The 25,853-nt window shown below is 35.6% G+C and overlaps 1 protein-coding gene across 4 annotated transcripts in view; it reads left to right on the plus strand.

Annotated features, from left to right (window-relative positions):
• Positions 1-25,853, plus strand: part of VPS41 (VPS41 subunit of HOPS complex) — a 184,681-nt gene that overhangs the window by 13,167 nt on the left and 145,661 nt on the right. For all 4 annotated transcript variants that reach the window (XM_087821080.1, XM_016199147.2, XM_087821082.1 and 1 more), the window contains exons 3-4: positions 12,206-12,313; positions 21,947-22,024. In XM_087821080.1, coding sequence (XP_087677206.1) covers positions 12,206-12,313; positions 21,947-22,024 — 186 coding nt within the window. The remainder of the gene's footprint in view (positions 1-12,205; positions 12,314-21,946; positions 22,025-25,853) is intronic.

A 25,853-nucleotide genomic window follows, 5' to 3' on the forward strand; every position in this document is an offset into this window, starting at 1 on the left:
GCTGCTTTAAAATCCTTGCCAGATAATTCTAATATCTGATTCATTCTTGTGTATTTTAAAGGAAAACAATAATTAATGAAGAATCATCACTTCAATTTTTCAGGTCCACTTATTGTGTTCCATGTGTTGTGCTGAGTGCTTTATATGGATTACCTCATTTAATATGAACCCCAACTTATCAGGTACTATATTTGGCAAGAGAGGCTGCCTATGCTGCAGTAACAAAGAGTTCCAAAATTGTTGTGGCCTAACATATCATAGATCTTTTTCTGAGTAGATTCAGTGGTTCAGGGAGAGGAAATCGCGGTATCAATAATACAGAAATGTCATAGTTTTCCTCAGGGTGTTTTCTATTTATGTATGGACCAGTATACTTTAGTCATACAGCTGGAAACTGAAGCAACTCTGCTTCATGGAGATATGTATTTTTTTAAACCCTGCTTGCTTCGAATAGGTTCTTGCTATATTAGTTAGTTAGAAGTACGTTGCACCTTTTCTTAAAATAGTTTAATGTGTTGTACAAAGAAATTTGCAGTAGAAGCATCAAATTGTTAGCCTAACCTTTCAAGACTGAACTTGTATGGCAAAGAGAAGAATGACAAGGGAAAACCGATCAGGCTAAAGAGGGGTGACAAGGAAATAGAGGAGTGTACCTAATGGAAATTGACTTGCAGTAAGGTTTGCTTTTTACCAGGTATGGGTTCCTGTGACCTTTTGTTATTTGTAAAAGCAACTGAATAGTTAAACTAAGGATTATTCTGCTTATAGTGGGTTTCTTTGCAACAAAGATTGCATGTAAATTACATTACCCCTTGCCTGGGCCATGGCCTGTAATGATAGAAAGTTAATTAGTGTCACTTCTGTGTTTATGACTTTTGTTACCATTATTAACAAACATACTCCCTAAATAGATGTTCATTCAGATCTGGCTTAGTTATTGCAAATATCGCCATTAGGAGGTCTTGAATATATTACACATATTAATTTTAACAAACCAAGTAGACTGACAAATAGCTATTTAAAATAAACCTACGTGCAGTTTATGTTGAATGAGAAATTAATATTAAAATGAAATGCAACTTCTAGATAAACCAGCCACATGGAGTACTCTTTTTCAGTTTTGTAATAATGAGAATCAGTCATTATGAGAAATCAGGAGATAGATTATTTGAAGTCAGAAAATGCGTCACACAAAAATTATTTATTTGTCTTACCTGGTGGGTAGAACATTGTGAATCATTTATTGAAATTAAATTGATTCTTTACATGTATTAATTTTTATAAACAAATTTATAGTAACTAAAATTGTAATGTACCTTGTTATGAGATTGATTGCTGAGAAAAATGAAGCATGGAATTGTAATAGATCCTTCCAAGTAGCCTTTGAATGAAAAATTTACTCTTTCATTTAATGAGCTGTTAATATTAACAAGTTCTGCTGACTGTTGCATTATTCAGGCATGGATAAACATTCCCTTTGAAGCAAATATTATAAAAATTATGTTTGGAAACTTAGTAGAAACTTTCTGGATGCAAATACAGATTTGTGAACCTGTATTTCTGCCACTTATTAGAGATTGGAAAGATAAACATGACTCTAGGATGATATATCTTTGAACAGAATTTATAATTTCGCTACTTAGGAAAAAAAAATATTTTAGGCAGTTCAAGATAGACTGATTGATCATTGTATTCACTCAGCAAATATTTATTGAGTACTTTTGTCTTCTGGGTGCTAACATATACCAGTATTTGATGGAGGGAGACAATAAGCAAAAACATACATATCAGGTGGTAATAAACATTGTAGATTAAAAAAAAATAACATTGAGTAATAGGACTGTGGAGTGGGCTGAGGAGGTACTGATTTATCCTGGTCAGGGAAGGCCTCTCTAAGAAGATGAAATTTGAATAAATACCTGGGGAAAAGGTCTTGTAGATAATTGGAAGAAAAAATGCACTACTGTCAGGTGGGGTCATGCTAGACATCTTCAAGGATGTGAGTGGGGCTGGAGCTGCGTTGTAGGAAATGAAGTAATGAATGGGCAAGAACATAGCAGCCTGTAAGTCAATTTATGAATTTTGGATTTTTACTGTAAGATGGGAAGACATTGGAGAGTCATTGTTTTAGTAAGATCACTCTAGGTGCTGTTTGAAAAGTGAAAATAGAAGTGTCTATGTAGGTCCTTGGCCCACTTTTTAATTGGATTGTTTGTCTTTCTTTTCTTAAGTTGTGTAAGTTCCTTATATATTTTGGATATTAACCCTTTATCCCATGTGTCGTTGGCAAATATGTTGTCCCATATAGTGGGCTCCCTTTTTGTTTTGTTGATGATTTCTTTTGCTATGCAGAAGCTTTTTATTTTGATGCAGTCCCATTTGTTTATTTTCTCCTTAGTTTCTCTTGCCCTAGGAGATATATCAGCAAACATATTGCTATGAGAGATGTCCGAGGTTTTGGTGCCTGTATTTTCCTCTAGGATTTTTATGGTTTCACATCTTATATTTAAGTCTTTTATCCATTTTGAAATTACTTTTGTTGAGAGTATTACAGATGTACCCCCCCTTTTTTGTCCACCATTATTTTTATTCTCTTTGATTCTTACTCTATTCTTAGTAATGGCAGAAAATTGATTGGCAGAATAATGGTCTCCTCAACATGTCTACCTGTTAATCCCTGAAACCTGTGACTTTTGTTATGAGGTAAGGGAAATTAAGGTTGCAGATGGAATTAAGTTTACTAATCAGCTGACTAAGATAGGGAGATTATCCTACATTGTCCTAGCTGGGCCAGTTTAGTCACAGGGGTTTTTACAAGTAGAGGAGGGAAGTAGAGAAAGTCAGAATGATGTGATTAAGAAGGACTCAACCCTTTGAAGGTGGAGAGGGAGGAGGGGACGTAAAGCCAAGGAATGCAGATGGCTTCTAAAAGCTAAAAAAAGCAAGGCTCCTCCAGAGCCTCCAGAGGAATACAGACTGCTGGCATCTTTTTTTGTTTTTTAATATATCTTTATTGATTTCAGAGAGAGGAAAGGTGAGGGAGAGAGAAATAGAAACATCATTGATGAGAGAGTCATTGATCGAGCCCATAACCCGGGCATGGGCTGGAACCCCGATCGCCTGGATCCTAGGTCGACGCTCAACTGCTGAGCCACGCCTGGCCGGGCCAGACTGCTAGCATCTTGATTTCAGCTCAGTGAGGTCTGTATTGGACAATAAGACAGCAAATTGGTGTTGTTTTAAGCCACTGAGTCTATGGTAATTTGTTATAGCAGATATGGGAAACTAATAAAGTAAATAATAGGATTGGGTGATGTTCCCTTAGCATTTTTTATTAGGCTTTATTTCTCAGGATTTGGGGAATAAAATACATTTAGCAGGGGAAAACATACTGAAAATAGTTGTAGTGAAACTGCTGATACTGTCAGGAGCTATATTTTTAGAAAATTTTGTGTGTCTCCTTTCTGATAATTACTCAAGAATGAAAGTGGCGATCGCACTTGACAGTTAGGGCTTGATTGTACCATGTCAGAACTGTAAGTTATTTCTCTGCAGATTGGATTTGATTTATGAAAATCTACTAGGAATTTTTACATTTAAATTCCTAACAGGAGATGACTGAGCTAAATGTGTTTTTTTCCATTAAAACCCTCTTTGAGAGTTTCAATATCAGGGTTTTGAAAAGAATTGAGAAGTTTTTACTATTTCTCTGTTATGCAATGGGTTAAATAGCTTACAGATTTTCTGTTCTTTGAGAATTGTTAATAGAACTTGCTGCTAAAACTGTATAGGTCTTTCTGCAGGAGATAAGCTATAGTACTCTGATGACTTTTCCCAGTTTATTCTGTGGTTATCTTATTCTATTTATCTTTAAAAGTATTAACCCTCGGACTTATTATTCACTTTTCTGGTTTATTAATGACTTTTTGCTTTTACTTTTGTTAGTTAGTGTTTTTGGTTCCTTGCAGTGCCCATCTTCCTACTATCACATAAGTATTAGCTTCTCCTTGATTTTGGTAATTATTTATCTTAATTTTTATTGTTGTTGTAGCTTTTTATCTCCACAGAAACTTTTGATAAGCTGTCAGAGACTTTGATGAGGGTAGCCAGCAAGGTGCTTCTTTTGCATCTGGAATATGGAATGTACAATTGAAAGATACTTGAGGTATTTAATCTCCTCCGAAACATAAAGTAATCCCAAGAACTCTAGCATTTTCTTTTTTATATAAGAATAAACATAAATTATAAAGAAATGTAAATTTTCATGAAAAATTTAGTTTGCTGGACCTCTTTGTGCTGCTGTGAGAAGATGATAGAGCTTCATTTCTGTATATTTATCTATAATTCTAATTTATGCTGTATCAGAATAGCCACCCCCTCCCCTCTGTTTGATAACTCCACCTCCCCATCTGTAAATTAACACATAGTTTAGATGATCTCTGAGGTTCCTTTTGGCTGATACTGTATGATTTGGCTTTTCTTGTGTGGAAATCTCAATGAAAATGTCTTAAAAAAGCTTCTTACTAAACTTGGTCTGCTGTTGCTACGTACTTTTGTTTTCACTGTTCTTTATTAGGTACCCCCAGTTTTGTTAGGTGAAGTTCAGAACAATGAAAAGGCATAAACCCTGCTTCTAAGGATGTTGTGATCACTAAGGCATATTGAGAAGAAAGGAAAAGAGGGTTATGTTGGCTTTAGTGGCAGGAATTGTCCACGTGAATGGCATATCTTGAAGATTGGTAAGGTTATTCCATATGGCTGGAAGGAAATGAAAAGCTTATTTGCTTTTTTTGTGGGTTTTTTTTTTTTTTTTTTTTTTGGTCCTTCTCTATATATCCTTATCGCTTTCCCAATATAAAATAAATGATGGGAGTTGATCCTGTTTATGGTATTTGGCTTGGGGCATGGGAACCTTCACCTTATATTTTTCCTTCTTCAATTGAACATGAAATTCTGATACTACAGGGCAAAGGAGAGACCAGGGTTTATGAAGACTGCATATCTTGTGAATCTTAAGTAGAGCTCTTCAATTATTAAAGGCTCAAGTTTTTCTCTTTTCCAGTCAAAGTGGTAAGGAAAGCAGTTTTCAGAGATAAGAGTCTTAGTCCAGTAGATACAATGTTTTGAAGAGGATGTTGAACAATAGCTGTAAAAATACTGTTTATTTTTGTCATATACTTATTTCTGTAGTAAACATAATACATGTTTATTTTAGAAAATTTAGAAAATATTGGTAATAGCTTACAATAGTGATTTTTATTTTCTGTCTTCTGGAATAATGACAGCAGCCCTGTGATGTGGGCCCTATGATTACTTTCATTCTATAGATGAAGAGACTGAAGCATAGGAAGGTTACTGTTTTGGTAGTGGTTATTCTGGTCCCCCCCATATCTATATAAATTTCTTCAATAAAATTTGGATCATGCAAAGCAGGTTTTATGACCTATTTTTTCACCTAATACAATGTTTTGAGAACATTTCTCTTTGTTATTAGTCTTTGAAAATAGATTTTCCAGGATTTCGCAACCTTAACATTATTGGCCATATAATTTTTTGTTCTGGGAGATTGTTCTGTACATTGTAGAATGTTTAGCATCATCCCTGGCCTATACCCACTAGATGCCAATAGCACCATCTCCTCCTCCCACTCAGATGTAACAACAAAAATGTCTCCAGACATTGCCAAATATATAAATGTCCCAGGAGCACAAAATCACCTCCGGTTGAAGATCACTTATTTAACTGTATGTGTTTTATGCTTTTATACATTTTTTTATACAGTTCTTCTCATCATAGAACTTTTTTTCTGGAAAAGTTCAAGATTGATATAGCATATTTGGAGATGTCCTGTATTGTCCATGTACATTTATTGATACGATTATAGTTTTAAATAAATGTATATTTACATATGATTTATACAATGATAGTTTTTTGACTGTTTGTTACTTTGTTGATAATATGTTGTAGTCAATAGATCTGTTCCTTAAAAATTTTGTTAGTTATGTTTTTGAGGCTCAAATTGTATGTTTTGATTGACTTACAGTATAATTTCAGTTATGCTTTTTAAAAGAAAGTCTTGTTTGTATTTGACACCAGTTGTGTTTTGTTTTATTTTTTGTTCTCTATCTTCTCTAATAGTGATAAAAAATATTTTAGTATACCATAGGCTATGATTTATAAAGAGAAACTTTATAAAATGTGAATTTTCTAAAATTTAAATGTTCTGATATTAGATTTTGATAGCTTTTTTGTATCTTAAACTTAGAAGGTTGACTACCAGTTTTGAATATTTTAGTTTTCCTTAAGGTAATTAGAATTCTAGAGAGAATGTTCTAGAGGAGGAAAGACTTGATTTTATACCTTCGTATTCATGGTTGATTGTTAACTTGCTTTTTATTAATACTTGGTTTTTCACTGCGGAAGTTTAAATCACATTTTTTTAATAATTTTTTTGAGTATGTTAGTGTTCCCTATTATGTCTAGCTTTAAAACAATGGATATTTATTAAAAGGATTTGTCCCTAGTCAGTTGTTGTTGATGACATGAGACCAACTAAACCATTCACCTTATTAAAATTCTTAGAGGTTCAGTTGAGATCTTTCTCCTTGTCTAGGAGTGCTCAACTGGTGGTGTTTTTCACTAACTTAACTTGGACTTTGTATCTTACCTCTCCTCTTCAGTCTTTCTAGTGTAATTTTATTGGGGGCGGGGAGGGCCCAGAAACAAGACAAGACTGGATTTTAATAAATGGTATCCAGAAATAAAATTTTAAGTTCTATATATTAATAGTAACAACAAAAAATATAGTAATCTCTCTGTTAACCTCCAGAATTTATGTGACACACATTTTAAAAAGTGAAAATCCAAGTCTTCATTTGGACTGTAATAATGGTTTGTAAAATGTACTAGTGTATGGAAGATACGGATAAAGTGAAAACAGCATGAAAAATTGGTTGTAAACACCAAAAAATTGCTTGTACACGAATTTGAAATTATCAGGTGAAAAGGGCAATATTCTTGTTGGTATGCCGATCGTAAGTTAGGTTATAGCACTTCCTCCATGCAAATTTACCCGGTAACATTAGTAACAAAATAAGAGTCTTTAATTGCCTTAATTTGTTACCCCAAAAGTAATTTTTTTTGCTTTTAAGTTCAAAATTCAGTAAGAATGACTGTGATATGAAATTTATTTTCAGAGTATTCTAGAATCCTTTGTGATGGTTTAAGGACTTGTCTAGAGTTAAAAGTGCTGTACACTGAGTGAAAATCCATGCTAGTTGAGGAATTGATTCTTTTTAAAGGAAAGCTGCAAATTTTTCTTGTATGGATAAATGTCACTGGTCATATCTCCGCTTAGCTGCAACTTAGAACTTGTACGATTTTACTGCGTTGTCACAGAAACGCAGTTTACTCTCATCTTAACTAAGACTGTTGATGGTTTTATTTGTAGGTTTGCCCGATTATTAAAATTTAACCAAAATGATTTGCTTTTACTAACACTGGGTGGTTTTTCATGGAAGTTCAAATCATACAGAAGCCTTTTTTTGTGTTTAAATTTTTTAAAAAGTGGAATTCTATTAAATCTGCTTGATTTTTAAAAAAAAAAATTTTATTCAAAATGTGATATATAGACTGCAGCAGTAGAATAACCTCTGTGAATTGTATTTTTGAATCACTTTCCATTTTCTTTGTTTACAACAAGCAGAAAAAAAACCTTAAAGTTCACCTTTAGCTTGCTTTAACTTAACATGAAAGATACCTGTCAGAAAAGCGTGAAAGGCTATATCAAGTGCCTAATGTTGGAGTTTTTATTTTATTTATGGTTTTTGAAGCCTAGCATGAATGCTTCAGTGAATTGTGTTGTGAAAGTATTTATTTTTGTATATTTATGTGAGAGGAATTACTTAGTTTTCACTTATAAATAAGACAGGCAAACCTTATTTACAGTAACTTTATCTAATGGTCTGTGGATGAGTGCTTTTATGTAAAATAGTCAAGAGGCTAGAATTAACTTTTCACATTGGATGCACATTTGATGTCCAGACTTGAGCAACATGTGGCATCTTATTATAAAGACTACCATTCAGGATTCAATTTGTATTTAACACATTTACTTCAGAATGTACACATTATTTTTCCACATTTAATGTTAACTTTGTAATGATTTCTATTTCTTGCTTGTAAGTGTATAAGTAGAGTGTTAATTTGTTTATTTGTTGCCCCCTTTTTTGGTGATTTTCCTTTTTCTAGGTTCTTTATACTTGGTTAATTAGCTATTTCATATTTTATTTTAATAGCAGGTCATTTTTTGACATGTAAGAGCTCCTTGGGTTGAGTTGATTATCATTAGCTACTTTTTTAAAAAAGTATATAGATAACTATGCCTATTATAAACTTATTCTTGCAAAATAACTATGCTTTTGGATAACTGGGCTTATTTTAAACTTATTCTTGCAAAATTAATAGTAGTTAACACTGTCTTTGATTTTAACACTCTGTTACTAAATAAACAACTAATAGCTTGTGTATACTTAGAGAAGAAAAATTGACAGCTCATCATACACATGGAATACTGATTTTTTAAAACCAGGTTTATTGCTCTTAAAATGTAATTACTACTCTTGTAGCTAAACTACACGATGGCCTCTAATGATCCTCACCTATTTTTCCTGCCCTTGTGTTCTCTCTTCCCACTCTGAATCATGGCTGACCTGTATGATCAACAGAATATTGCTGAAGTGTCAGTGTACGACCTCTGAGGCTAGGTCATATATAACATTGAAGCTTCCAGTTTTCTTTCTCTTGAATCACTTACTCTGGGGGAAGCCACCTTTCATGTCCTTAGGAGAGGTCCATGAGGCAAGGAACTATAAAGCCTCCTGTAACAGCCAGCACCAGCTTGCCAACCCTTTGAGTGAGCCATCATGGAAGCACATACTCTACCCCATTCAAACCTTCAGATGGTTGCAACCTCACCTGACATCTTGCCTGCGGTCATATGAGAGGCGTTGAGTCTGAATCACATAGCTAAGCTACTCTTGTATTGCTTATCCACCGAAACTGTAAAATACTACATATTTGTTGTTTTAAGTTAGTAAATTTTGGTGTAAAATTGACAGCAATAGATAACTAATGCACCTGCTAAATAAACACATTTTAAAACATTTTCTATTGATCCTGTAGTTCATATTATTTGTAGACATAAATATTGGAGGCTTACGTTGTGATTTGTAGCATCATTTTCATAGGAGATTGGGTAGTGTGTTATTCAAAGCATTGTTTCTAGAACATTTATAACTGAATTTGAGTTTTGTCTTTTTGGTGTGTGTTTTGATGAAATTACTTAAAATTTCTTATCATCAGTGTCTACTGAAAATTTGTAAAATGGAATAAATATACTTAAGTCTCCATAGTGTGTTTTTAAAGTCAGTATGAAATGAGATATCTGATACTAAGCCGATGACATAATGTTTGCTATGTCTCATCCTTCCATTTATGCACAAATTAGCCTCTTTCCATGTGAAGATAACGTTTTTTGCCCTAGAGGTAAAGACTTTGGTATACCTTTGACTTTGCAGTCTCTTCCTCGTGTGTCCTATCAGTCTTATATACTTCAGTAGGCCCAGCACTTCTTACTCTATGAGTCATTTTTTCTTTACTTAATTTTCTTTTTACTGTTATATGCCTTGGTGTGATTTTCTTCATATTTATCATGCTTGGGGTTGCAGAGCTTCTTGAATTTGTGGGTTGATGTCTTATGTTTTAATAAATTCTCAGATAGAGAGCAGGCAGACAGCTCTGGTGGGGAGTTTTTTTTGGGGGGTGGAGGGATTGAGCAAAAAAGAAAAAAAAAAGGAGAAAGAACTCAGGGGTAGGGACAGTAGTGTTGTGATTGCAGGTGGGTGGTAGGTGGAGATGGAAGAAGGTATGGGGGGATAAATGGTGATGAAAAAAATAAAGTCTCTAATAAAAAAATTCTCGGTTGTTACCTCTTAAATGTTGCTCCTGCCTCCCTCCCATTTTCCTTAACTTTCTGGGACTGTAATTAAAAGTATGTTAGGCCTTCTTACTGTGTTCCACATATCTCACACATTCTTTTCTTTTGTTTTTTTTCACCCATTTTTTCCCCCCCTAGGCTTCCCTTTGAATATATTTGATCTTATCTTCTACTTTGCTAATGTTCTGTTAAACCATCTATTGAGTTCTTAATTTCAGTTCTAAAACTTTTGATTCTTTTTTACAGATTACAACTCCCTGTTGAAAGTTTCTATCTTTTCATCTATTTTCTCCATCATTTCCTCTGTTTTTGTGAACATAGTTATGTTAGTCATAGTTATATTAAAGTTCTTTTCTGCTAACTGCAATATCTAGATCACCCATAGGCCTGTTTTTATGGTCTTTTTTTCCTCCTTGATTTTTAGTCATTTGGTCCTGTCTTGTGGCATACCCAGTAATTTTTTATTGAATTTTCAATATTGTAAGTGAAAATTCCCGGGAGAAGTTTTCTTTCTCCCAGGAGTCACCCTTCCCTTTACTGGGCAGATAGGTTGGGGTTATTTACCTTACTCCAATCCGAGATTGAAATGAGTCAAAGCTAGATTGACATTTTGGTAAGCATTTTTTTGTGTGTTCCTTAGAATCTGTGGTGGTGTTCACAGGACCTCATTTGCTGATGGCTTCTGAACATTAATTCTTATTTTCTCAGCATATCAAAGCAACCGGTTTGTTTGCATTTTTTGAGGCTTTCTGTTTAGCTTTTTAGCTTCACATCTCATACAGGTTTGAAAATTGGGAGTTGTCTCATGGGGAAAAGTATCTGCCTTACTCTTCCACTGGGATCTTAGCCCCTCAAGTCTCCAATTTGTCACGCTATGCCGACAAGTACCAAAAGGTTTGCTGCTTTCCATACCTTCAGCAATAGCCATCTTCCCAGGCAAGAGCTTGGGTTTTCAGCTCCTGTCCTGTACCCAGAATTGGTACATCCCACTAGGAAGAATGGCTGTAGAATGTCAGCTTACCTCACCTCACCATCCTTTTTCCGCCACCTTGGAATCATTCATGGTCCTTGTAGTTCAGGTTGCCTCAGCAGCCCTTTAATTGGTGCCTTTAGACTGATGTTGCAATATATTTTGTTAAGCCTTTCTGCTTATTCTGGGTTGGAACATTGATGTGCGTAAGCTACTCGAGTACTAGCTGGAAGGTGAAGGCTATACAATTATTTTTAAAGGGAAAGTCCATGAGTAGATTATTTTTATGAACTTCTGTTTTGGCCAGCTTTATCCTATCACAAGTATTGATATATATATATACATTGTTTTGGTTTCTCATTACATACTGATGCAGTAAAGTAAAATCTTTTTCTGAATCACTGTAATGATTTTTATAACTATCCTTGATTCATTAATTAATGGCCATTATAATCAGTAGAGATTCCTAACTTTATTCCATAGCCATGAGGATTAAGGATATCTTATACTGTTTCAACAGTGAGGTTAAACATATGAAGTTAATAATAATAATACCTATTAAATTATTAAGAAATTTTAATGCATAAGTAGGTTTATTTATATGAGATTAAACAAACATCTTCTAACATAAACTAAATAATGATTGTTCATGGATTATCAGTTATTTAAAAGAAATATTAAAATTTTTTTATCTGAAGGGGAAGAATACATTTTGCTTTATATAAAATTTACAATTTTCTTTCACTTTGATTTAATTTTTATAATTATATTTTCTAATTAAAATGAGATATTCTTATCTCAAATCTGACAAAAATATTTATACTCTTGAAATACAATAATGTCCTTTAGAGATTTATTGTATTCCTCTCTTATTGCTGTGAGTTTTTATGACCCTGAGATCATAATGAGAAGTGTTTTGCTGACTTACTTTCTTTGGTATATGTCTGCATAGTGGACCAGGCAGTTTTGTATTTAATATGCCAAAGTTGATTACTGTTAAAGTAAGCGTGGATAATCCTGTTTTCAGCTTTTGAATTTATTCTACTAGTGCATTTGTAGCAGTTGATACACCCAGTTGGAAAAGTGAAACATGAAGATCTTAACCTTTAGCTGTGGTTGTAGTTATTGATAATCATTGAGGGAACTGTCTCTGGGTCCCCCTTAAGAAATGTGTTTTGGGTCTCTGACAATATCAGATAAATCCATGTTGGCTATCATTTTCTCTGCTTTTTGTGCAGGAAGAAGAGAGTGAAGAGGAGCCCAAACTCAAGTATGAAAGGCTTTCCAATGGGGTAACTGAAATCCTTCAGAAGGATGCAGCTAGCTGCATGACAGTCCATGACAAGGTAAGGTAGCCCTTACAGATCATTCTTCTGTAAGTCATTCTATTGTAAGCTTTTTTATACTTTGGAGTCCTGATGCTTTTAGTGTTTAGTGGTGGTTTTTCGCAGTAATTGTGTCTTTCTGCCACTCTTCCTCTCTTCTTCCTCACCATAAAAAATCAACACAGTGGCCAAAAATACTATATATATATAAAATGTATTTATATACACACAGAGAGCACACTCTAAGGGTGTATCAAGTAGAATTTAGACAATGATGGATGTAAAAGATTTATAGTAAGTGGTTCTTGGAAACACTATCATTAAATTCCTCAAATCATAAGTAGTAGAGTAGAAAAGTATTAAGATTAGAATCTGTGGAGCTCAGTGCTTTCATAGAATACAAGGGATTATGTTGGAGGTATTAAGAATCAGTAGAGAGACCCCAAATTATTATAGATTATATGAGTGAATTAATCTATTCCACATCTAAGTCTTTGCTGTAACAAAGCCTCCACCAACTTTCTGAGTCCAGGCTAAGTACTGTACAGCACCCTTAGTCCCTTCTTGGATCAAAACAAAATGTGTCATAATCGAGTATCGGAGGCGAGGCAGTTTCAGCCATTGTCCTATGAGCCCCAGGAGTGAGTCTTTGCCATCCACAAAAGGCAGACTCCCCAATTCTGATCCAATTCCTGGGTTTATCCTGTGTTACCTTCAGTGTTGCTCCTCCTCCTTGTCACCACCCAGTTTTTTTGTCCTTTAAATTTCATTCCATTGTAAACAGGGTCCTGTACTTACTCAACCTCACTCACTAAAACATTTGCTGTCTCTCATTTTACCAGAAACATCCTTCTTGAGGTATCTGCCTTTTAGCTGCACCACCATCTACCCCTCCTCAGTTGCTGCCATTTCCAACTTCCTAGTCACTTTCCTTTATTCACTGAAGACTGACCTTGCAGTTCTTCAACCTAATTTAATTCCACTTCTGCCCTGTTTAATCTCCCAGCATTAAGGCCACTCTCTGGATGGTGTCAGTACCTGGAACCTGAGGATCTTTAAATGTACTCTCTGTTGAACCTTTTTATTCATCAGACTTCTGTGTTAATTTCTCTAATGCTGTTCTGTGACCTTACAGAGCCCTGATCTCCAATCCATTTTTTTTTAAAAATTTTCTATCAAATGGTTAACTATCCTAACTTCACCAGCATCTTCAGTTCTGTTATACCTCTGTCCTTTATTGTATCTCTCAGCCACTAAAAATGCTGTTATTTATTTGTTCTTCATCAGCTTCTTTAGTCCTCAGTCCTCCTTCTCAATCACTATTCCTTCACTTTTAGAGGATGATGTCATTTCTATTAATTTTTTTTAAATGTGTTTTTTAAAAATATATTTTTATTGATTTCAGAGAGAGGAAGGGAGAGGAAGAGAGACAGAAACATCAGTGTTGAGAAAGTCATCATTGATTAGCTGCCTCCTGACTGGGGATTGAGCCTGCCACCTGGGCATGTGCCCTGACTGGGAATCAAACCTCTATCTCCTGGATCATAGGTCGATGCTCAACCGCTGAGCCACGCCCTGCCTGGGTCATTTCTATTTAATTAAGAAAATTGAAACTATCAGGCATGATCAGCATCAGTTCCTTACCCCTTTCCCACCTCATCTGAATCCATACCCGTCTTTCTTTTCTTCTTCCTGTTCAAGGGCCTTTTAGTCCACTTTTGTTCTTCACCTCACCTCATTTCCTACCTTCTCCCCTAGCGATACACGCTATGTCATGGAACAGACATAGGTTATATTCCTAGAACCACCAATATATCCTAAATACCAATCAGAAAGAATATATGCACCCCTGTGTTCATAGCAGTGTTATTTACAATAGATAAGATCTGGAAACAGCCCACGTGTCCATCAGGAGATGAGTGGATTAAAAACTCTGGTGCATTTACATAATGGAATACTATGCTGCTATAAAAAAGAAAGATCTATTACCCTTTGAGAAAACTCAGAGGGAGCTGGAGATTACTATGCTAAGCGAAATAAGCCAGTCAGAGAAAGACAAGTATCACATGATCTCATTTATATGTGGAATCTAATGAACAAAATAAACTGACAAAATTGATCCAGAGGCATGGAAGCATGCAACAGACTGACGATTTTCAGAAGGAAGGGGGGAGGGATTAACCAAAGAACTTATATGCATATATGTATAACCCATGGACACAGACAATACTGTGGTGAAGGCCTGGGGAGGCCTAATATATATTCCTAGAAGTGGGATCACTGGATCAAATGGCAGTTCCATTTTTAATTTTTTGAGGAAGCTCCACACTGTTTTCCATAGTGCTTGTACTAGTCTGGATTCCCACCAACAGTGTACTAGAGTTCCTTTTTCTCCACATCCTTGCCAGCACTTATTACTTGTTGATTATTGATGATAGCCATCCTGGCAGGTGTATACACAGTGATACCTCATTGTCATTTTAATTTGCATCTCTCTGATGATTATTCACCTTGAGCATATTTTTATGTTTGTTGGCCTTTTGTATGCCCTCTTTGGAGAAGCATATATTCAGGTCTTCTGCCCATTTTTTAATTGGTTCGTTTGTCTTAACATTTTGTTGAGTTGTATGAGTACTTTATATATTTTGGAAATTAACCCCTTATCAGATGTATCATTGGCAAATATGTTCTCCCATACAGTGGATTCCCTTTTCTTTTCTTTTTCATTTCAGAGAGAGGAAAAGAGAGAGAGAGAATAGAAACATCAGTGATCAGAGAGTCATCGATCAGCTGCCTCCTGCACACCCCGGCATTGGGGATTGAGCCTGAAACCTGAGCATGTGCCCTTATCAAGAATCTAACAGTGATCTCCTGGTTCATAGGTCCACCTTCAACCTCTGAGCCACACTGGCTGGGCAGTGGATTCCCTTATCATTTTGATGCTGATTTCTTTTGCTGTGCAGAAGCTTTTTATTTTGATGTAGTCCCATTTGTTTATTTTTTCCCTTGTTTCTCTTGCCCTATGCAATGTATCGGTGGTGAAAATTCTCCTTCGTGAGATGTCTGATATTTTGCTGCCTACATTTTCTTCTAGGATTTTTATGGTTTCATGTGTTACATTTAAGTCTTTTATCCACTTCGAGTTTATTCTTGTGTATGGTATAAGTTGGTGGTCTTGTTTCAGTTTTTTGCATGTGCCTGTCAAATTTCTTCACCATTTATTGAAGAGACTATCGTTATTCCATTGTATGCTGTTGCCTCCATTGTCAAATATTAATTGAGCATAATGGCTTGGCTCCATTTCCTGTTTCTCTGTTCTGTTCCATTGATCTATATACCTGTTCTCGTGCCAGTACCAGGCTTTTTTGATTACAGTGGCTTTGTAGTATAGCTTGATTGATATCTGGTATTGTGATCCCTCCAACTTTGCTCTTCTTTCTCAAGATTGCTGCAGCTATTTGGGTCTTTTTTGGTTCCATATAAATTTTTGAAGTATTTGTTCTAGATCTGTGAAATATACCATTGGTAGTTTAATAGGGAGTGCATTGAATAGGTAGATTGATTTGGGTAGTATGGACATTTTAATGATGTTAATTCTTCCAGTCCATGAACGCAGTGTATGCTTCTACTGATTTGTATCTTCCTCTCTCTCTCTTTTTGCAACGTCCTGTAGTTTTCCAAGTACAGGTGTTTTACCTCCTTAGTTAAGTTTATTCCCAAGTATTTTAATTTTATTGTTGCAGTGGTAAATGGGATTATTTTTTAGTTTCTCTTTCTGAGAGTTCAGTGTTGGTGTATAAAAATGCCATTGATTTCTGGGTGTTTTGTATCCTGCTACATTGCCGAATTCATTTATTAAATCTAGTAGTTTTTTAGTGGAATCTTTAGGATTTCCTATGTACAATATCATGTCATCTACACATAATGACAGTTTTACTTCCTCCATTCCAGTTTGGATGCCTTTTATGTTTTCTTCCTGTCTGATTGCTCTGGCTAGGACTTCCAGTGCTATGTTGAATAAGAGTGGTGAAAGTAGACATCCCTGTCTTGTTCCGGTTTTTAATGGAAATGGTTTTAGTTTTTGCCCATTGAGAATGATGTTGGCTGTAGGTTTGTCATATATGGCCTTTATTATGTTGAGTTATGACCCCTCTATTCCCACTTTGCTGAGTGTTTTTATCAAAAATAGGTGTTGGATTTTGTTAACTGCTTTTTCTGCATCTATTGATATGATCATGTGATTTTTGTTTTTCAATTTGTTTATGTGATGTAATCACATTTATTGACTTATGAATATTGTACCAGCCTTGCATCCCAGGAATAAATCCCACTTGGTCATGGTGTATGATCTTTTTAATATATTGCTGGGTCCGATTTGCTACTATTTTGTTGAGGATTTTAGCATCTGTGTTCATCGGAGATATTGACCTGTACTGTAATTCTCTTTCTTTGTAGTATCTTAATGTGGTTTTGGAATTTGGATAATACTGGCCTCATAAAAAGAGCTTGGAAATGTTCCTTGCACTTGGATTTTTTGGCATTTTGCTGCTTTTATTTACTTATTCATTTTTTTAATCCTCACCCGAGGATGTTTTCCATTGCTTTTCAAAGAGAGTGGGAGAGAGAGAGAAACATTGTTGTGAGAGAGACCCACTGATTGTTTGCCTCCTGCATGTGTGCCAACCGGGGCCAGGCTTGGAGCCTACAACTGAGGCAGGTGCCCTTGGCTGGAATCAAATCCAGGACCCTTCAAACTGCGGGCCGATGCTCTAACCAGTAAGCCAAACTGGCTAGGGTAGCATTTTGCTGCTTTTAAAACTGTGGGTTTCGCCCTCTCAAAACTTCATTGTCATGATACCATTCTGTTATTATGTTCTCGCACTTTCTGTTACTTCCTCTCGTTCTTTCACTTACTTTTACCTCCACCTTTCCCTTACTTGTTGGTTTTTCCAAGATTTGGTCCATTGTCCACATGTCTTCTAAATTTGTACTTTTCTGATTTTCAGTTTCATGATTTCTATGACCACCTACACACTGCCTCTTCCCAGAATAGTGTGATTATGTATCCAAGTGCCTTCTAAACATCTCTATCTTTTGTTTTGACTGGAAACTCAGCATGTTCATAATGAGCTCTTCTTTTCCCTCTAGCCTTGCATCATTTTTTATTCTCTATCTCATTTGTTGGCATCACCATCTCCTTTGTCATGTAAGCCAAAGCTGACTCCTCCTTTAACACCCAGTCATTCCCTAAGTTATGGTGATTTTCTTACCACTCTGCCCTAGCTTAGGTCCTCATCTTCTGTCTGCACTCATGTGCCTATGATTTTTCTGCCTTTTTTTTTTTTTTTAAATATATCTTTATTGATTTCAGAGAGAGGAAAGGAGAGGGAGAGAGAGAGATAGAAACATCAATGATGAGCCTGGCCAGGTATGGCTCAGTAGTTGAGTGTCGACCTAGGATCCAGGCAATCGGGGTTTGATTCCCGGTCAGGGCACATGCCCAGGTTGGGGCTCAATCCCCAGTCAGGAGGCCTGCAGGAGGCAGCCGATCAATGACTCTCTCATCATTGGTGTTTCTATCTCTCTCTCTCTTCCTCTCCTTTCCTCTCTCTGAAATCAATAAAGATATATTATAAAAAAGAGAAAAGAAAAACATCAATGATGAGAGAGTCATTGATCCTGCACGTCCCCAACTGGGGATCGAGCCCACAACCTGGGCATGTGCCCTTACCGGGAATCGAATCCCGATCGCCTGGATCCTAGGTCGACGCTCAACCGTTGAGCCACGCCCGGCCCGGCTGATTTTTCTACTTTTAACCCACTTGCCACCTGGTTGCCAAAATGATCTGTGAGAAATACATATTTTAAAACCTTGTATGATTTTCATAATCTGCTAAATAAAGTCAAAACTCCTTAATGTGGTATATAAGACTCTGTGGTCTTGCCCTCTGGGTAATTGGCCTTATGTTGTAGCACTTTCTGTCATAAGTGTGCTCTGACAGTAGTGTTTGGTTCTTTTTCCTCATAACCTGTCTTACCTGGATTCCACTCCATCTCAGCTGCTTGAATTCCACTCCCATCCTGAGTACTTCTCTTTAATTTAGGCATTCTTTATTTCTCCCTGGAACTAATGCACGCACTGTGAACCAGTCTATTTTCTTTCAAAGATTTGCTTCCATTCTAGTCCATTCCTTCCAGTTCTTTCTATTAAAATAATCTTCTAGAAACTCAGATCTGATCATGTAATCCTTCCTAGAATTCTTCATTGGCTTCCTGGTGTCTTCATGATTTGGACACACATACCCCTCCCCTTAACTTTTCTACATTTCTTCTTTCCATAAATATTAATGCCTTCTATTAACCAGTCTTTCCTGCCCCATTGCCTGTCTCCTCACCTGGTCATGAACTGAATGTTTCATTTAAAACTGCTTGTAATTTCTTGACTTTTTTCTGCTTTTTTTGCTCCATGCCTTTGAACAAGTTGTATTCCACTCTGCCTAAAATGGTCTTTAGCACAAGTCTGCCCCATTTGCCTCGGTGTCTGTTGTCCAAGTCCTCCTTCAGTGTTCAAAGTTCAGCAAAGCTGACATTTCTGATGGTCCATAAAGTCTTAGAGATATTTCATTTTAAGCAAACTCTTTAAATTTAATTATAATTATCATCTTTTATATCTGTCTGTCTCATTGTACTGTCATCCTTTGCTTATTGTATATATTGTAGGTGCTATTGTGTTTTGTGTGTTGAGTGAACCATTGACTGGATGACATGGAGAACAGAGTTTACCTGCTCAGACATCCCACTTTACACCGTACTTAAATAAATTTGGTCAAGGAGCCTAACAGTTGGAACTGTAATCTGTGCTAACTTTTAGAACATGCACTCTTGATCTGAGGCCCATGTTTCTTTTTATGAGATTTCTGGTCCAGTAGAGAGTATTTTAACTCTTTTACTGTCCATAGCTCCAGGGAAGTCACATCAACTCCAGGGCTTATTTCAACTCTTATGTAATTGAAGGCACTGTCTGCTTTGAATACTAAAAATGCTATGTGAACATAGATAATATACTGCTGACCACATTTGAAATGTGCTACTTCTTGTTTCCTCTGTGGTCCAAGGACTGCTTATCACTTTTACTTGTTTATGTACAAAAAGCCCAGTCATTCACAGTAAAAGCAGTTATCCTAGGAAGTGTTCAAAAGGATTGGATGCACAATCTGATACTTCATAAAATGAATCAAGTTTTTGTAATTAAACATGGAAGGGGCTAATTAAGTTTTATTTATTCTTTGCTCATCCTGGATTGTAAGTGCTCTCAGGTTTAAAAAAATTCAATAGTTATAAAATTTTAATGACTGGAAAGAAAGTCACATTTAAAGAATTTGTATTTACATTTGTGATTTGTGGCCAATTTTGCATTTTTTGTTGCATTTTAAGTAGACAAAAGCATTAGCAAATGTAAGTATAACTCATCAATAATTTTCGTAGTTAAGTAGATTTTTGAAGACCTCTCCAATTGGCTTATCAAACTTCGATTTTTTTAAAGTACATAAAATTATTTCTAAAAGAGAGCAGCTGTAATTTATCTAATCTGATTAAATGTTGTTTTTTAAAAATATCTTTATTGATTTCAGAGAGAGGAAGGGAGAGAGAGAGAGAGAGAAACATCAAGGATGAGAGTCATTGATCAGCTGCCTCCTGCGCGCCCCCTACTGGGAAATCAGGCCTGAAACCCGAGCATGTACCTTGACCTAGAATCGAACCATGATCTCTGGATCATAGGTTGATGCCCAACCGCTGAGCTAAGCTGGCCAGACTAATTGATTAAATGTTTTTGTAAACAAAAGTAGCTTGTTGTGAAAACCACTGTAATTTTCCCCCAAAAAATATTCTAAAGTAATTATAGTTTTAGGTTGAAACTATAAAATTAAAATAATTATTTTGTTTCCTATCTTAAATATTAAATGGATTAAACTAGTAATTAATAAAAAAGGAAAAAGGGAAGGAATTAATGTTTAGATAAAGTACCCTGCTTAGAACCTTTAAAACTTTAATAAAGTATAATTGGTAGTTCAAATATGGCCTTCACAGAGGTGTTTGAGAATGTCCTAGTAGTAAAGTGCTTTAAGGATCCATTCCCCCGTAGTTTTCTAAAAAACTAAATACAGTACTTATGAGGAGAGTCAATACTATAGAGCCCTTGGGATGTAGTGAAGTGGAGTACTGTTTGTTTTTAGTTAGTATTGTGTGGTTTTTTTAATTCAAATATTGACAGTGTCACTGTGGAGAAAATATTACAACTGAGTCCTCTGTTTCTGATTAGAATCTTCTTTTGCTTTGGAGAAAACATCCTGGTTTGGTTTATATATTCAAACTAATTTCCCCCCAGAATTACCTCTTGCCCCTTCCCTTTCCTAGGGCCCAGGCATCCTGTTTTCACCAGGCTTGCTGTCTGCCCTGGATGAGTAATCGGCATGGCATCTGGTGCATTCAGGCAGGCCTGTGCAGCAGAGTCGTCATACCTAGTTATGTCTGCACATCTGATGTTTTATTAACCAGTATTGATTTTTTTACCCAGGGGACTTTTTTCTTCTTTAAAAAAAGGCACAACCTTGCAGGAGTGAAAGGCATTGCTGGGGATGAATTTCTAACAAACCCCTTATTTCCGTTTTTGTGACTCCTCTTTAATGCAGCTTCATATTTTAAGTGCCTGAACCAAAATTTCATTTTAAGCAATTCCATTTTGATAAATCTTTTTAAATCTTGACTTTCTACAAGGTTATTTTTTAAAGATTGTGCTGCTTGACTGAAATGCTTAGTAGTGCCTGTAAATGTGAGCATTTCATTATAGGTTGCAATGAAGCATGCTCACATGCACTGAATTACCGAGAATTTGGAACTTTTTGAGTAAAGCATAAAGAAATAAAAAGGTAGAAAAATCTTATGTCATATTTCAGGTAGTCCTAAAGTTTCTTTTGGCTTAAGTTCAGATGAAAGGAACAGTGGGAGTTATGAACTAGTTTCATATCATGAGATGAATATGGAGCTCGGCAGTTATTTTGTGACAGAAAAGGATTTTTTTTTTGCATTAGGATATAAACATTTATACTCAGTATTATACATGAACTTTTATAGAGGCATTCTAATGCTAACTGATAGTATAAGTACATCTGAGTTTTTCATCTTTTGATATGGCATGGATTTTTCTTTCTAAAAAATAGTACTTTGTTATTTGTGTATATATATTTTGAATTTAAATGATAGCACAGATTTACACATTAGCCATAAATTAAGGTGAGTTGTTTAGTAATTTCCTTCTGACTTTGAGTTCAACCTTAGGTTGGTCATGTTTTCATACCTGCATTTTAATTTGCTGCCTCAGTCCATGAGGCATTGTGTACAGACCACGTACACACCATTAGTTGTCAGTAGATGAGGGTCCTCATGAGTCATTCTGACAGCTAGCTTGCACTATCACAGTAAAGTGGGCCCTGTCCTGTTATTTCCCTGAAGCTGGAAATAGACCTTCTCCAAGGACTGCATATCGTCTAAGGCATTACAGATTACTTATGCATTAAGATCTTAACTTTGAAAATGATTTTATTAGTAATTGTGTGTTAATGGTACATTAATAAACTGACCTCTCTGTTCTTACAGTTCTTGGCACTGGGCACACATTATGGCAAAGTTTATTTACTTGATGTCCAGGGGAACATCACTCAGAAGTTTGATGTAGTAAGTATACAGTATAAAATAATGTGTGAGCTAAATATCATGTAAAAATTTGTGCTTTAGATTATTAGCAGTTTGTTTTAATAGCTTAAAGGATCTTTATTACTTAAATGAGAATGCTAAAAGTATATATTATGTATAGTTATATACTATATATAACAATGTTACAGTATATGCTAAAAATTTTAAAGGTGAATTTATAAAGAAAGAGGTCTGTCTATATGTATACATTATATATTTTAACTGGTTTTACATATACATATATGTATAACGTGTGTGTGTGTGTATATATAATTTAATCCTCACCCAAGGATATTTTTTCCATTGGTTTTCAGAGAGAGTGGAAGGGAGAGAGAGAGAGAGAGAAACATAGGTGTGAGAGAGACACATCGATTGGCTGCCTCCTGCACATGCCTCTACCACAGCTGGGGATCTAGCCTGCAATTGGGGCACATGCCCTTGGCCAGAATCAAACCTGGGACCCTTCAGTCCACGGGCTGATGCTCTAACCACTGAGCCAAACTGGCCAGGGCTTGACTGGTTATCTTTTATATACAAATTCTATTTGAAAATCTACTTTTATAAATTTATTTAATTGCAATTCTTTAGTTAATTATAGTCATCCATTTGGATTTAAGTGGAGCATTTAAAATACTCCTATATGTGTTCTTTTAAAATTATAACATTGTAGAATGTCTAGGTGAAATGTTATTTGAAAAAAACCACCTGTTAATTAGTGAATAAAGGTGTTAATTTACATACTTGGGGTTTGTGGAATCCTTAAAATGTGAACCCTCCCATTTAGTCACTGGTTTGAACTGTAAGTACATGCCCCATTATCTCCATCTCATCCAGTTGCCAAATGTAATTGAAAATCAATTGACTACCTTGCTGTTTCATTTTCTCTATTCTAAATATATAAAGCTAATATTTTATGGGAATTATGTTAATTGAAAGAGAAGATTCAGGCTTTTTAATTTTTTAATTGTGATTTGGAATTGTTAAGGAAGAAGGAAATTTTGAATTTGAAGCTTCATTTTGTTGTTTAACAGATGTACCTTGAAAGTATCATGGCATCCGTGGTTGTGTGAATGTGAACATTTGGGGTGAAAAAGGTGATCATTTTGGGGGGCAGGTAATACTTTTTTGAAGAAAGTGTCAATGCTCATTGAAAGAGCCATCTTATGACGGGCCGGGTGTGACTCAGCAGTTGAGGGTTGACCTAGGATCCAGGCAATCAGGGTTTGATTCCTGGTCAGGGCACATGCCTGGGTTGCGGGCTCGATCCCCATTTGGGGGCATGCAGGAGGCAGCCAATCAATGACTCTCTCATCATTGATGTTCCTATCTCTCTCTCCCTCTCCTTTCCTCTCTCTGAAATCAAAAAAGGTATATTTTTTTTAAAAAAAGAAAAGAGCCATCATAAAGTGTTGGTCTTTATAAAGGAGACAGCAACCCTGGCTGGTGTGTCTCAGTTGGTTGGAGCATTGTCCTGTTCACTGGAAGGTCTGGGGTTCAATTTCCATTCAGGGCACATACCTAGGTTGTAGTCCACTCCCTTGTTGGGGCACATATAGGAGGCAACTGATCGATGTGTCTCTCTCACATAAATGCTTCTTTCTCTCTCTCTCTCCTTTCTATTCTCTCTGAAAAGCAGCGGAAGAAATATCCTCAGGTGAGGATTAAAAACAAAACAAAACACAATGAGCTACACCTCATACCTGTTAAAATGGCCATAATTGAAAAGAAAAGAGTTAACGAATGCTGGAAAAGATACAGAGAAACGAAACTCTAGTGCATTGTTGGTGGGAATGTAAATTGGTACAGCCACTATGGATAAAGTATAAAGATTCTTAAAAAAATTAAAAATAGAACTACCATATGATTCACAGTCTCACTTCTGAATATATATCCAAAGAAAATTAAATCAGGATTTCAAAGAGATACCTGCACTACTGTATTCATGGCAAAGTTATCCATAATAGCAAGACATGGAAATAACCACAGACAAATGAATGGATAAAGAAAATGTGGTGTACATATATGGAATAATATTTAGCCATAAAAAGAAGGAAATCCTGTCATTTATGACAACAGAGATGGGCCTTGAAGGCATTATGCTAAGTGAAATAAGTCAGACAGAAAAGCACAAATACTGTATGACCTCTCTTCTATGTGGGATCTAAAAATATTCAACTCATAGAAACATGGCAAAATGGTAGTTGCAGGTGCTGGGGAATAGGTAAGTGGCACGATGTTGGTCAAATTATACATATCTTCAGTTGTAAGATGTACAGCATGGTGACTGTAGTTAATAGTACTGTGTGGTGTACTTATAAGTTGCTATGAGAGTAGAGCTTTAAAGTTCTCACCATAAAATAACATCATTAAAATGGTAATTATGAGAGTTGAAGAATGAATGTGTTAACTAACTTTATTTTGGTAAACATTTTGAAATATATATGTGTATCAAACCACTTGTACACCTTAAACTTAACATAACATTATATGTCAGTTATATCTCAATAAAGCTTGAAAAAACAAAATAAAATCACATATTGTAGAAAAAGGTAGGAACCTGTTTAAAGCTGATTTCTAAGTGAAAAGCAATATATTTTAATAATTGATATGTTAGTTAAAATATGGAGCATAACAATATTTTTATTTTAATAATACGAAACAATTATATGTCTGTTATTTGAGGTGATACCTGTTATGTTCCCAACACAGGAGCTCAAAAATATTTCCCAAATATCTCTATCTGTTGAACTATAGATGACTTTCCTCACAGTGATTTTAAACTAGCTATAGTGCTTCAAGTAGCTTTATCATAGGTTCATCATAGCTTTCCCTTGATGCTGCAAAATTAATGTGAATAAATATGAAATGATTACTTTAAGGTACAGTGTACACTGTCTACTTGTGTCTCCAGATAGCCTTAATACATATTCTATAACTTCCACAAGAAGAATACAGTTTAACAGGAGAAAAATAAATTTAAGTGTCTCTACTTAGCCACTTTAACTTCAACTCTAATGATAAAAAAAATAAAATTACCCTATAAGAAAATGAATGCCCTTGATTTAAATTCTTAACTAATATCCTGGAAATAATCTAACAAATAAAAATCATCTGTGAATGAAAAGAATGGAAGTTTTCAGGAAGAGTCACCTCATTTTGAAAGAAAACAATTTTGTTCATTCCTTGTGTCATCACTGTTATAACACTTGGGTTTAAATTTTCTGCATTTATAAGCAGTTTATATATCACTCTTTGCTATTCATTAAAACATTCCTAAATACCTTTTTTTTTAACTTTAAAAAATATCCTCTAACAAGAGTTCCTAACCACCTCCCCAATTAGAGCACACTGGGTGTGACTTAGATGCTTTAAACTGACAAGGACTATTTGCAACCACATCTGACCCCCTCACACCCCAGGCTGTTGTCCCTTCCCACCCCTCAAGACCCACAGACCCTATGCAGGGCTGACTGGTGAAAGGCTCAGACATTCATCCACTCCTGTGCACTGCCTGGATGGTATAACCTTAGCAGAAGCAGGGGCAGGGATGGGCCTTTCAGCCTACAGAAGGCTTATTAGATGTTCGTTTTCTAAATCCTAACAACCTTTAAAAACACAGGGAGGATTTGGAAGGGATTGCCGCCTAAGAAGCTGGCATACTGCTGATTCTTAGAACTGTTTTTGTTTTGTTAAACTTCATCTTTTCCCTGTGCCTGCCACATCCCAGCAGACAATGGTAGGAGGCTGGCTTGCACACAACATACATTCAAGATAGTTATTCACAGTCTGGGCACCGATTAAAACATAGCTT

The sequence above is a fragment of the Miniopterus natalensis genome, chromosome 10 (assembly GCF_054644295.1).
Source record: "Miniopterus natalensis isolate mMinNat1 chromosome 10, mMinNat1.hap1, whole genome shotgun sequence".
In the NCBI taxonomy this organism is placed as follows: domain Eukaryota; kingdom Metazoa; phylum Chordata; class Mammalia; order Chiroptera; family Miniopteridae; genus Miniopterus; species Miniopterus natalensis.